General features: G+C 47.9%; 1 protein-coding gene and 1 long non-coding RNA gene across 4 annotated transcripts in view; one reads left to right on the top strand and one right to left on the bottom strand.

Annotated features, from left to right (window-relative positions):
- Positions 1–13412, bottom strand: part of itga11b (integrin, alpha 11b) — a 14632-nt gene extending 1220 nt beyond the window's left edge. Inside the window, exons 1-25 of one of the 3 annotated variants that reach the window (XM_025056216.1) lie at positions 13310–13412; positions 10686–10794; positions 9595–9704; positions 9324–9415; positions 9111–9225; positions 8898–9025; positions 8450–8598; positions 8207–8351; positions 7945–8110; positions 7701–7771; positions 6051–6195; positions 5821–5969; positions 5578–5721; positions 5232–5435; positions 5005–5135; positions 4409–4581; positions 2956–3095; positions 2759–2869; positions 2484–2569; positions 2195–2399; positions 1987–2085; positions 819–895; positions 628–711; positions 450–543; positions 229–345 (exon numbers count right to left, since the gene is read on the bottom strand). In XM_025056216.1, coding sequence (XP_024911984.1) covers positions 229–345; positions 450–543; positions 628–711; positions 819–895; positions 1987–2085; positions 2195–2399; positions 2484–2569; positions 2759–2869; positions 2956–3095; positions 4409–4581; positions 5005–5135; positions 5232–5435; positions 5578–5721; positions 5821–5969; positions 6051–6195; positions 7701–7771; positions 7945–8110; positions 8207–8351; positions 8450–8598; positions 8898–9025; positions 9111–9225; positions 9324–9415; positions 9595–9704; positions 10686–10794; positions 13310–13349 — 3084 coding nt within the window. In that variant the 5' untranslated portion in view covers positions 13350–13412. Of the gene's footprint in view, positions 1–228; positions 346–449; positions 544–627; positions 712–818; positions 896–1986; positions 2086–2194; positions 2400–2483; positions 2570–2758; positions 2870–2955; positions 3096–4408; positions 4582–5004; positions 5136–5231; positions 5436–5577; positions 5722–5820; positions 5970–6050; positions 6196–7700; positions 7772–7944; positions 8111–8206; positions 8352–8449; positions 8599–8897; positions 9026–9110; positions 9226–9323; positions 9416–9594; positions 9705–10685; positions 10795–13309 lie in introns of those variants that run through there. The other 2 variants (XM_025056217.1, XM_025056218.1) reach the window with 2 other exon arrangements.
- On the top strand, positions 8547–12395 carry LOC112487104 (uncharacterized). The gene is made up of 3 exons (XR_003049873.1): positions 8547–8682; positions 9556–9734; positions 11639–12395. It is a non-coding gene; the product is annotated as an uncharacterized LOC112487104 (long non-coding RNA).
- Positions 13413–13940: the final 528 nt, after the last annotated feature.

Here is a 13940-nt window from a genome sequence, read left to right as displayed (position 1 = left end):
TTCAGGTGTGTTTTTGTCATTAAAAGAGACGACAGCAGCCGCTCAGATGTTGTTATCCTGAAACCCTCCCTTCTCTCTTCTTTGACTTCTTTAAATCCTGACTGAACGCTCAGATTCTCACTGGGTTCAAAGGTTCAAACTTCATGAACCTAAATCCTAAATCTTACTTAAATCCAAACACTGAAGTTGGTATTTAAATTTTCCTTAGAAACCCTCGATCCGTCACACCTGTGCCAGGATGCTGGAGTCTGTGATGTTCAGCAGCTGGTTGTTCTGTGGGGTCACGGCCCAGAGGTCGGCTCTGAACAGAAGGTTCTTCACTGAGAACACGCCCAGGTTCTGGATCTGTGTGTGCAGTCACAACACAATTGATTTGTTATTATTGTCAAAAAGCTTTTGAGCTGTTGTAATTCTTCGCCCATCCAGCAGGGGGACCAGAAGTGACTCACGTAGTAGGTGAGGTTGAAGGTCAGCGAGCTGTCATCGGTCTGGTCCGGTAACGATGAAGACGCCTTGAGTTCAAAGCGAGGAGTGTTGGGGTCTCTGTCATGAGAACAGACAAACACCAGGTTGAAGTGACAGTGAGTGCCCCCTGGTGGAGATTCACGGCAGAGTCTTGTGACATACCTGGTGAACAGCAGGTCTGTCTGGTACTTAAGAGGAAGCAGGATGTTGTTGTGGTTGTCCTGGACGGATGCCTCCTGACCCTCACTGGATTGAACACAGACATGGACAAACTGGAGTCATATGACTGTCACATGACTGTCAATCATTCAAATCATACAGAGTCAGTCCTAAGAGATGCACCAGCGCCTCACCTGGTGGCCGATAATATGACCTGGGCGTGGTCCAGGAAGACGGAGGGACTGAACTCAAACTCCAGACGGAAGGAGACCTGGAACAAATGAAGGTTTGAATCTCAGACTCTTTTCTTCATCCACGTTTGTTCCTAACGTCTGAACAGAACTCCTGCAACGATCCTGGTGCTTTGACCAAACGTCAGGGCACATGTGCTGCTGTATGTGCGAGTGACCCCTGCAGTACCTCGACTGACCACTAAAGGACCAGTGACAGTTCCTCCTGTTAAAGACCTTTGTTTTGAAGAACCAAGGAGATGACGTGGTTGTCAACTGAACTCTAGAACCTTTTCCTGAAATGCCACTGACACGGTTCCTGGGTCCATCGGTTCCTTTCTTGTGGTCTCAGATCTTCCTCAGACTCTGACTCTGGCCCTCAGGCTGCGTCTCACCTTGGCACAGCAGCACACCACAGTCTGGTGAACAGGAAGCCCACATTAATCTACACCACAGTCTGGACTCGTAAAAGTCTCTTTGTTCAGAGAGGCATCTGAGGGGCGGGGGCCCTCGGGGTGACGGGCTGATGCAGGTCGTTAGACTAATGAGGGAGCTCAGTCATCGGTGTCTGTGACTGCGGCCGTCACTGTTGAACCGATGCTCCGACACCTGCTGCTGAAACTGGAGTCGAACCACAACCAGATCAGACCTAAAGCTGGAGCACGTCGCCTCCTTCAACCTACTGTTTTCTGGACATGTAGTGCCCCCTCTCTGGCCTATAGGTGGTGCTAATCACACTTTTAAAGGCCTGTTGCATGATTACAGCTGCATCGTGTTATGAGTGACGCACAAAAGCCACAGATGTGGTTATTATGAGTTGCATTACGCCCCCTACTGGTATCATGCCCACAGATAGAGTACAGAAACCTTCATCATCATCTTCTCTATCTCCCTCCACCTCACCCTTATTTCTCTCCCTCTGTTACACCAACCATCACTACACCCATGTCACAGAGCTCCATCTCCCACCAATCATAGCAGGTCTCACTACTGTCTTATAAACCTGAACTTTGACCTTTGCTGCTTTTCTCCTGACACTCGTCTCCGTCCGTTTCTACAGCCACTCATTGAGTGGTGGAGCCACAGTTTGTACACCACCTCCACGTCATGTTGTGTGTCTGAACCCTGGTACCTGAGACATGGATCTCATAAATGGAGCGCTGATGTAACAGGACGTCTGATTGGCCAGCGTGTCATTGGCAAAGCAATCAATTTGAACATCTGATTGGTCCTGTGGAGAAAAGGGGGAGGAGTCTGATGAGTAACTTCAACATTACCAATGAAGGTATTGGTTGACTTTAGGAGTTTTGGTTCACTTCAGAAGAACAAACGGTGGTAACCTTGACGACCAGGCTGGAGAACAGCAGGTTCCTGGACATGGAGATGTGGAGAACAGTTCCATAAGCATTCTCGCCCTCGTTCTTTAATCGGGTGAATACCACCAGGCGCTTTCGCCCGGCTTCCACCACAAACGTCCTGTCTGCCCTCGCCCCCTGGTGGTGGCAGAGAGACCAGACTGCCAGATCTCTGGAGCTGCAGAACTGTCTGAAAATGGAAAATAAACAATGGTACCTCAGTAGGAGAAGAAGAGCCCACCGGTCAGTGGTCAGAAGGTCAGATGTTACTGACTGAACACTCAGGAGGTCCGTGTGACTCTTGAGGACCAGGTCTGGAACGCACACATCTTCTTGTTCACAGCCGTTCCAGAATGGAAGCTAGAGCAGAAGAAAAAGACCAGCGTTGAGTCCATAAAGAAAACCAATGGAGAGCTGCTGGTCCACCGCTGCCCCCTGTGGTCACATCTGTGATTTTAAAAAGATGATTTTTTTTCTGTGGAGTTCCTGGTTGTGCTTCAGTGAGGTTGTTAACTCTGACCATGATATTGTCTGTGTGTGAGCTCTCACCTCAGACCTCAGGATTCTCGGTGAGTCTGGGTCCAGTATTGGACCCTCGTCTGGATCCTGTCCCCCTGTCTCCAAAAGTACTGTGATAGGTCGTCCGTAATCTGTCGTCTCCTGTTCAGAAAACACTTCAGCCACTGCAACTGTGAGTGTGAGTGTGTGTGTGTGGGGGGGGGGGGACACACGTGTGTTTACTGCACCTGCACAGAAAAGCCAAGGCGTTGGCAGCTCTGTTCTCCGATCTGCAGGACCAGGTTCCTCGGCTGATGTCTGTCGGAGTCGTCCAAAATGGCTCTTGGAGGAAAACGTTTTCCGTCCAGCGTCAGGCTGTACCATATGGCTGTGGGAGCAGGAAGAACTTCACTGAAAAGTCTATTCAAACAGGGGCCCGGGGACCACGTGTGGCCCAGAGGCAACCTGAGAGAGGCCCAGACTGTGGTCAATACTATAATTTATTACCACTCTGTAGCAGAAGGAGTGATGACATAACATGACAGGTCATAAGGTCAACAGTAACAAAAACCATAGGTTTTATATATATACATATATATATGTTCATATATATGTATATATATATATATATATGTTGTGTGTCCTGTTGACCTTTTGAGTTCATCTCTCTTTCTTCTCCTCCTTCTTGTATTCAATTGATTCTGCGACTGCTGTCATGTGTTGATCTGAAGTGTCAGATTTCCTCAGTGCACAGAGAGGTGAACGCCACGTCTGCACTGATGAAGAGACTGAAGGCAGAACCTGAGTCCGTCCAGAAACACAGTGTCTGCAGCCTGTTTGATGTCAGCACAGATACACTGTGTGTGTGTGTGTGTGTGTCTTTGGGTGTAATCCAGTCCAGATGAGTTGGAGGAGGTGAAGGTATGAAGTGATGGAGGAAGGAGGAGTGACACTTTATAACAGTGTCTGGCTGCTGTTAGCACGTTAGCGAGGGTTTCCATGCTGCCATCCTGGAAACATCTGGAGCCACTTACACAACGACACCCAGTCAGGAGAGGAGCAACCAGACAACCTTCTCCAAACTCAACATCCAATAGAAAAAAACAACTGCTGGTGCGGCCGTGTTCTGAGGTCGCGGCGCGCTGACAGGATGTTAACCCTGTGGTAACCATCACCTCCATCAGTTAGCTGCTAAACTGCTAACAGGAACATCCACCCAAGGCTGTGGAGATGGAGGCAGCAGTGATGTCACCGATGTTTCTGAGATGGACATGGAAATAGATTCAGGAGGTTCTGGGTTGAACTGAAGGGTTGTCTCTTCATCATCATCTTCTTCTTCTTCCTTTCATGGTCTTCATTACCCCTTCATCATCTGTTTTATTTTCTTCTTCCTACTCTTTCTGGTACTGTTCCTGATCCTTTTTCTGTAAATGATCGGTACCAGTTGACACTGATGATGTAGAACAACAGGGCCAGGATTCAGATTCAGAACTGGATGGTCCTCAAAGAACCCTCAGCTCAGTGAAGGTCTACAGGGTCTGTAGTGATTGGTTGAAGATCTGCCAACACTGAATCACTGTCACATTAATGAACAGAACCGTTCTCTCAGTCCTGATCCAGGTCCTGCCTGGACCGGACTGCAGATGTCTACACTTCAGACCCAACAGTTCCAGTCTTGAGGAGAACAGAGAGCCGTCTTACCCACATCTGTCCTGGTCTTGGTCGCAGCCTTGGTCCTGGAGTCCAGACTCAGACAGACCGTCACAGACATGCACGTGACCGCCTTCCCTCCTCGACGACAGTCTTTGTTGAAGATGTTGACCTTCTGGGGCTCGAAGGTCATTTGAGCCTGAATCTGGACCACACCACGAGACCTGGAGGAAGCAGGAGCACAAAGAAGAGGAGGAGGAGCAGGAGGAAGAGGATGAGGAGCAGAAGATTTATCTCTTTGAAAAGAGCTGACTACAGCGTTAACCCCAGAGCTGCGTCCCACATGTCGGTGTCTGTCAGGAACCGATTACTGCTCTGGTCCAAGACTGATGGCGCCTTTAAATATAAGCGTCTTTAAATATAAGCCATCTGTGAATCGTTAAAAATATTGATGGTGTTTTTAGCTAGTCGGCACACAGACGTCTTTGTTTTTTCTACAAAAAAGAAGATTCTTGGTGTTGACATCAGAAGTGGTGTGGGTGGAACCGTGGATCTTTGAAAATGTCCTAAGAACTATTCACAGCTAACAGCCTTAGCATCGTTACAGTTACGATAACTAGATGTGTAATGTAGAGTGGTTATCCAACCAGATGATGACGGCAGCTCCCAGTGCGCCCACTGCCAGGTCCACCAGCCCATCTTGGTTGATGTCCAGAACGCCATGAACAGTTTGTCCAAAGTACTGCAGCCCTGCGGAGAATCCTGCAGCAGCTAAACGCTACACGAGAAAAGACACAGATTTTCTTTTTTTACGCCGTTTGTTTCCCATCCAATCATCTTTTTCCGTTGTGTGCAGCGGCCAATCAACATGTACCTGTTTATACTGTGGTTGGATGCTTTTGTCCTGGCCATGAAAAACATAAATAGCCCCCTGGTGGTCATCCTCCAGTGGTGCTCCGACTACTAGTTCCCTGAATCCGTCTCCATTCATGTCGGGGATTTGAGCCATGGCTGAACCAAAGCGTGAGTTTAGAGAGCGTTCAGTTACCACCAGCACCCCCTGCAGGATAAACGTAGTCTGTACAAAAAAAGTTTAGTTACTGCCTAGCATTGGTGCAGAAAAAAACAAGCAGTCGACAGTAGACACAGCAATGACAATGTTACTAAAAACCATGTGACCAGCTGCCAATCAGAGGAGGACCAGAAGGACAGCTGAGTACCTGAGGTGTAACGGTGTAGATGTTAACCTTCCCTCTCTCCCAGCCCTGATGGTAATACATGGGTGCTGCCACCAGGAGGACGTCGGTCTGTCCGTCCACGTCTACATCCATCGATAACAACTCACTGCCAAAATACGAGCCGATCTACGAGAGACGATGACGAGAAAGCAACGTGAAATTTTTTGTTTCAGATAGATCCATAGAACCGCTCCGTTCTTCCTGTCACGTTGTTCAGTGTCGGACCTGTTCTCCCAGCAGTGACTGCAGGATGGTCAAGTTCCCCGTGTTCTTCAGGGTGAAGACTATGACCTTGCCGGTGTGGTTGAATCGTGGCGCTCCTGCTACGTAGAGCTGGGCACCGCGAGAAGAAATGAGTGAGCCCACAGAGTAGCCTAGAACCAGAACGTGAACAGAACCAGAGTCAGACCAGTGCCAACATCACAGCTGATCTGAAGTCCTGAAGTTCCATTCACCCAGGTAGGCTGCGTGGTTCTTCAGCTCCTCTGGAAACTCCTCCTGGTAGGACGACTTCGGAGGCACCACCTTCCCCTGTTTGGTCTCCTTCAGCACGGCACCGTTCCAGTCGTAGGCTCCAACGGCTCCGAGCAGAATTCCGTCCTGGAGGAGAGACAGGGACACGTGGGAACGGTTGAAGCACCAATTTATGTTGAACCATTTAGAGTCAAAAGAACTCAATATTCAGGGTACCAGGGCCAACTAGAAAGAATCCAGGCTCAGATCCAGAATCCAGAATCTTATTGGTCAGTGGGAATCCTAAAACTCTGACATTACAGGATGCAGAACGGACCAGAGAAGGAGAAAAAAGGGAACTTGAACAGGGGGGTCAAACACGTGGTTTCAGGACCCACATACAGCCTGGTTAGATGTGCTGTGGGCCGGTCTTTGGCCTGCGGGCCATATGTTTGACACCCCTGGTCTTGATTCTTGAACAACAAACACATCTAATCTCCTCCTCAGTCCTGGACTCTGGAGTCTGGACTCAGTCCTGCAGTCAGTTCTGTCTGATACCGGGCCCAACCACAAAATGTTTTTCTCATCATGCAGATTCAGTTACAGCTGAGCGTCCAACTGCAGCGTTCCCAGGTCGGTCCATCGTCAGGAATCCAGGCTGAAATGTTTGGAATCTTCTCCGGTTCTACCTGAGGAAACCAGTCTGACGTCTGGATTCTGGATTCTGGACTGGGGATTTATTGACCCGCTGAAGAACACACACCTCTCTATATATGTTTATTTAGTTACTGCGAAAAACTGCAAAGTATTCCCACCTGCAGGATGTGAACGGAACATGGACCGAGTCTGTACCTCAACAGAACCACTGGAGAGGAGGAGGACCATCTCACAGAGTCACTGACTCGGTCTCACTGACTGAGTCTCACTGACTGAGTCTCACTGACTCGGTCTCTCACTGACTCACTGACTGAGTCTCACTGACTGAGTCTCACTGACTGAGTCTCACTGACTCGGTCTCACTGACTCGTCTTCAACTGGAAAATCTGAAGATTTGGCTTCAAGTTTTATTTGTCTTATTTGGATAAAGACTTAAATACTTTGGCCTCGACAACACTGACTGGTGTGTGTCTGTGTGTGTGTGTGTGTCTCTATGTGTGTGTTACATCTGTTTTGTTTTACAAATACACACACACGCAGACCAGTGTTTCCATTTTCACTCTCTGACGTTGGAAACCAGTCAAATTAGATTTTTCCCTGGAAAAAAAACAACAGAAATAATTCTTGTTCTTCAAATGTCAGGACCAGAACCACAACTAGAACCAGACAGTTCCAGTTTGAGGGTGGAGGTGGTACCGGGCTGACACACTGACACTGCTGTTAGCGCCTCATAGTGTTGATCTGGACCAGCTGCAGCAGTTAACCATAGAAGAAGAAGTCAGACTGTCAACCAGGAACGTCCTCAGTCTTCACTCATCAGTGTTTTCAATTTGTGGCTCCAAAAATATCTGTTCAATTATTTTTACTGCAGTACTTTGACTGTATCGTAGTACAGCGGGGGGGGGCATCTGTGGGTGTGTGTGTTGTTGTTGTTCCTTCTATGTGTGTTATCTCTCTGTGTCTCTGGTTCCGTACGTGTTTTGGACCAGACTTACTTTAACCAGGTGAGAGGAGAACCCAGCCTGAGCCATCTGAAGTCCGAAGCCTCGGCCCTGACTGCTGGTTCCTGTCAAACACAGAGAACAGATCACACTGGACTGTACCGATGGACGGACACAGGACACTCAGACCAGCTGGTACCAGTACCAACAAACTCGTCTGGTTCAACAGGTGGCGCCCTGCTCATTTTGTCTGATCTGCTTTTTCTTCTATTTCATTTTCACAGAGAGTTGGGCCGACCTTCCAGAGAGAAGATCCTCTCTCCCAGAGCGTCAACGATGTCCTTCAGCGCCGACTCGTCCGTCACGTTAAAGAAGTGCTTCTCGTCGGGGTCGCTGGCGATGAACTTGATTTCTTTGAGGAAGGTTTCGGGGTTGATTCCTCGACGGTTGTAATAACCCAGGACCTGGAGGAGATCCAGAGACAACAGAGGTAGGACAGGAAGGAGGACTGGGGCTAACCAGGGACAGGGGGCAGGTCAGGTCAGGCGGGACAGACTCACCGCGATGGCGTACAGGGTGATGTTGTCCCTCTCACTGTCGGCCACAGCCTGGACCAGCTGAGGACTGTCGTGGGATTCTCCATCCGTCATGACGATCATCACCTTCTTAGCTCCAGGTCGACCTCCTCGCTGGAACGCCTCCGACCTTCAAGGTAGGAGAATGGAGAGTGTTTTGTCAGAGACGGGGAGTTGGACGTCTGGTGTTCTATGACCCAGTCTTCACAGTTGCTCAAATGCTGGTACCTGGCCACATTGATGCCCAGTGCCGTCCTTGTCTCCTCTCCACCACGCTGGTCGATGCTCCTGGTGGCCTCCACCACCTCCTCCACGGTCTGGTACTCACCCAGTGTGAACTCGTGGACCACCGTGGAGCCGTACTGAATCACTCCCACCTGCAGTAGAAACACAACAGAACTCACGTCCCGGTCCAGAGGGGCGGGTCTCGTCGGTGATGTTCTTAATACTGACACCTGCTGGTACGTAGTGAACTGACCTACAATATTGTGAACATGTCAATGTCCTGCATCAGTTTTAAATCAAAGATAAATTAGGGGTTGCTTCACTACTGCCTCTAGTGGCAGAGTCAAACATGTAACTTAGATCTTTTTATTAGTAAAATGAAATGTTTAAACTTGTCTCTTCAAACAAACGTCAGCATCTCATATGTGAGACTTGTGCCTGATGAACCAACCTGGGTCTGACCTGGGCCGATGTAGAACTTATGTAGAATGTTGATGAGGAAGTCCTGGACCTCAGACCAGGGGTAGATGGAATTAGAACCATCCAGAACAATCACGATGTCCATGAAGGTCTCACACCCTGAGAAGACAAGACACAGAAGACGGTGAGGATGGATGGACGGATGGGTGGATGGACGGACAGATGGATGGATGGATGGATTTACGCTGCAGAGCTGGAGCGATGGTGTGGGACAGTCTGAAGTTCCGACTGACTTTGGAGCAGATCCCGGTGCTGTAGAGGGAACTTCCACACTCGTGAGACCAGAGTGGTCCACAGGTCTGAAGACACATTCACAGAGTGGACACATGAGGACCACACATCACAGTCGAGGAGGTTTCAGTTCAACAGGACCAGAGGTGGGGGTGGTGTCACTCACCACAAAGCTGCCGTCCCTGGGATTGGACGTCAGCGTCATTCCCAGTCTCATCTTGTCTTTCCTCTCGGACACGTTGTCCAGAGAAAGCTTTCCTGGAAGAAAAAGAGAAAACTTTTTTAATCTAGTGATAAATCTGCAAACTTTAATAATAACTAGAAGAAAAAAGGTTTATGTTTTATTTAAATGAATGATTTGTTGTCTTCTTATTAACATTTGAGATTTTTGTTTTCAGGTGACAAGTTGGAGGTCATGTGACGAGGGCATCACTCACCCAGGTTTAGTCTGCTGCAGTTCACAGAATTTCTGTTGTCCAGTGGACACCTGAACACATCGCCAGTCTGTTGCTGCCCTGTGGATTCAAACGGAGCTCCAACCAGCAACCTGCCAAATCACACACATACACCGGCTCAGGTAAGAGAGGAGGAGAGGTTTCATTACCCTGGAGCTCTTCATGGACTGAATCACTGATTTTCTCTGTGGACTTTGGTATTGGCTCCGGTGCGGTTGAAGATCTTCCACTTTGAATTCAGCAGGTCTCTGACCTGGGCTCAGGGTCAGAGACCTGCAGCCCCACTGAGCAGCTATTAGCAGTTGTCAGTGTAAACAGCCTCCACATGTGGTGAGGAATTCTGCGGCTGTTCTGGGAACAGCAGTGAGTCACATACCAGAGGACATACCACAGCTCACAGCAGCGACTCCTTCATCTGCTAATGCTCCTCCAGTCCACATCAAACAAATACAGGAGCAGCACCGTTAAAACCACATCCCACACAGCAGACGGACCCATGGTCCCGTCCCACAGCCTGCAGCGGCCACCGCAGACAGGAACCCGCCCCGATCCTCTGACATCACTCCGTCACGCTGCTGTTCCCTGAGCAGGTACTGAGATCTTAGACGCACACAAAGACCTCCAGACGTGGACCTGTGTCTGTAGGACACACTGCTGACCATGATGATTAAACCAACGTCCATAGAGAAAATCAGTGATTTTACCTGACAGAGAGTCTGCACGTGTGTGTGTGTGTGTGTGTGTGTGTGTGTGTGTGTGTGTGTGCCCCCTGATGGAGTGCTCACCGTCACAGTGTTCTCCTCAGGCTCAGGTCTGGAACTGGAAACTATGTTGTGTGGTTTGTTATTCCCCAGCCTCCCTCTGGGAGGACCATCACTCTGCTGTCTCCGTGTGTGTGTGTGTGTGTGTATGTGTGTGTGTGTGTTCCTACTTTACTAGTCATAGACGTGATTTTAGGTATTTGGATCTTGTTAAATCACAGAGTCTGACTGTGGAGGTATTTTTGTCACTTTGGTAATAAACATCAAAGCTTTCATTATGGAGGGGGGGGGGTGGATGGATAGAACCCTTACCACTGTCGTCCCGCGGCCTCATGTTGCTGGACCGTGTATCCAAATTGTGTTTCTTTGGATCCACGGAAGATCTTGAAGGTCTTTGAGTTGAAGTTGAAACAGTGAAGATCTGGAAGAGGAGAAAAGATCAACAGTCACACATGTGGACTGATGTCGGTTCCACTGCGGTCACTGTGTCCACCCACACCTGAACCCACTGCTGCAGTAAGGGGATCATGGAGGTGGAGCTGATGTCATGGAGAGAAAAATGATTTTGACAGAAAATACATGTGAGATCTGCTGGACCTGAAAGGACCCGCCTTGGATCTAGAATCCAGATTCAGACCAAAGTCCAAAGCAGAGTGAGTCACCAACAGGTGCTCTTCACAGTCTGTGGAAACATCTGGTTGATCTTTTAACATTGGAAGGAGCCAGTCACGGAGGAGAGATGATTCACCAAAGTCCAGATCATTTTGATCCTTAATCTGGTCTGAAGACGGACACTTTGGAAACTCAACTGTTATTTTGTGCCAAAGTAAAAATGGAGGTTAATGTGACGCGTGGATTCATCATCACTCAGTTCACACCAGACCTTTGGTTCGAATTATTGTCAGTGACAGGAAGTGACCACACGAGGCAGCGGTGAAGCAACAGCCTCTGGTCCAGATGAACTTTTAGATGATTGAGCCGTGGATCTGACCCTCCTCTATATTTATCCCCGTGTGGTGGCTCACCTGTACTTTCTGAATAAAATAGTGATGGATTTAATTTCGGTTCCTCTGATTCACTGTTTGGAACTCAACACTTTCCTCCAGGCTCTGGATGTTCCTGCTGCTGTGACCTCAACACTCGGTGTCACAGTGATGAGGTCACAGCAGCAGCAGTGGGACGACGATGATGATGATGGTGATGATGAAGGAATGGAAGAAGTGATGCACATGAGCTCACTGATATTTTACTGCTCTGTTTTCCAGGCCAGGAATTCCTCGCATGAAGCTCAGCGCTGATTCCCGTCTTCATATTCCTAGGAATGTTGACTTGTTGATTCTGTGAGCCCGTGATCAAAATGATCGATGAGAAAGAGGAACATTCCTCCTCACTCTGGTCATGTTCTGGCTCAGGTGGGACCAGAACTGTCTGAAGGTTTTATTTTCCCTCCTGGTGGTCCAGCCTGTGATCAGGAACTTTTTAACGGTTCAGAGTTCCAGGATTCACTGACGCAGAGTCGGATCATCCACCAAAGTGAACCTCACACCACTGCCCGCATCACTGAACACACTGGAGTGATGTGCTTCACCAACAGTACCAGGAACAATCTGTGTTTTTCACTGTAAGAACTCATGCCAAGAAATCAGGCACCACAAAAATGACTGCTAACAGATGGAACCATTTATGGATCAGAGGGTGGAGATAAGGAAAAATAGAACAGACTCTGGAAACTGACACCACCCTCAGTGATTTTAGTTCAGAGTAAAGAAAATCAGTGAATTTAAAATTGTTCTATTGCCTTTGGTGCAGGAGAGTGAGCTCTTAGTAAAGAAACATTTTTGCTAATGAAAAATTAAAGACACATTTAAAAAATAATGGCATGTTTCCATTTTCTTTCTAGCAGAGTTTGGTTCCTGTCTGCCAGGAACAGTTTTCTCTCCGTTTAATGCAGCCAGCAGTTGGATTTATTACAACTGTTGGCAGCCTGGACCTTAATCTTCATCATCATCATCATCATCAACCTCACCATGATGATGACATTATGGTCAAAAGTCATTTTCACCTAGATTATCACCAGATTATTTTAATCTGACGACCTAAATGTGAATGTTGTTTTAATTTCCACTCCAGAACCAGAGAGACCAAGGGGTGGGGGTGTGGGGGTCTGCTCAGTGATGGGATTCATTTGGTGATGTCATTCATCACTTGTCATATCACTTCCTGCAGCAGGCAGGCAGATGTTTGCACTTCAGCCCAAAAACAGGAAACAGGAAGTACAGCTCAGAGTCACTGTAAACCCAACAGCAGCAACAATAGAATTTAAAAAATCATTTCAAAAAAGAAAAAGTGACAATCCTCAAGATGCTTAAGATGCTTGTCCACTGCTGCCTCCTGTGGCCAGTTTGAGTTACTGACACAATGTCTAAAAATAACTCCTTACTAAGAAGGCAGCAAATAACAATGGCTAAAAATGTGGATTTTTTTTTCTATGGACTTTGGTGCAGGGAGAAAATTAACATTTGTGTTGGAGACGATTATCTGAAAGTAGGATCAGATATTTTTAACCTGTGGTGGACCAGAGGTTAAAACTGTTCCAACAGGTTTGGTTAACTTGTAGGTTCTTTGGTTCCTTGTTTTGTGTTTATATCAGAAACCACAGGGGGCAGTAACACCCTCTCTGGGAATGAAGATGCTCTCATGCACACACGTGCACAGATTATCAGAGCTGACAGCAGTGCACGGAGTTGGAGACCTTCCTCATGATGATGATGATGTTGACTAAATTAACAACAATTACAATAATATTTTTAATAATGTTTGTATATTAGCTCTATATTAGAATAACAATGATTTTTGTCTCCATGGAGCCTCCATGTCTACCTGTGTCTTCAGAGACAGTTAATCAGGTCAGACCTGGACCTGTTGGTTTCTCTCACCTGGCAGGAGGAGCAGCAGCAGCAGGGAGGTGTAATCCATGACAATAATCCACAGGTAGATGGTCCTCAGATGGTCCTCAGGTGTCTGAGTGTGTCTGAGTGTGTGTATTGTTGATGTTAAAGACTTTATGGTGAACTCTGCTGCTCTGATGTGAAGGACAGGAGTGGGAGGAGGAGAGAAGGAGGAGGAGCACTAACACACCTCCTCTTGCCTTCTGTGTGTGTGTTACACACACACACACCTTTTCATTTTCCAGAACGGGGCTTTAATGTCTGGATGGGGCAAAAACAGGAAATGCCTCCATCAGTGTCTGTGGAGGTCAGCACCACCTTTTTAAGGAGTCGCTCCAGCACTGAGCTGAGAACTGGATAAAGGGACAGTGCTGGCTTTTTGGAGAGGGTGGAGTAGAGAGGGTGGAGTGAAAGGGGATTTTCCAGAACGATGTAGCAAAGAGGATGTAGCAAAGAGGGTGGAGTGGACTCTGTTCTTGGAGACAGTGAACTCCAGGTTCTGTCTGTAGTTGATCAGAAAACCAGGTCTTGGAGACTGAACAAATGTTGGCTTCATAAAAACCATCAGAGCTGAACTCCACAGAGAGTTCTCTGATCAACACCCTCCTCCTGAAACTGA

This window comes from Cynoglossus semilaevis, chromosome 6 (assembly GCF_000523025.1).
Source record: "Cynoglossus semilaevis isolate Cse_v1.0 chromosome 6, Cse_v1.0, whole genome shotgun sequence".
Taxonomy (NCBI): Eukaryota; Metazoa; Chordata; class Actinopteri; order Pleuronectiformes; family Cynoglossidae; genus Cynoglossus; species Cynoglossus semilaevis.
The sequence above is the reverse complement of the archived record's forward strand: the minus strand, read 5'-3'. Positions and strand labels throughout refer to the sequence as shown.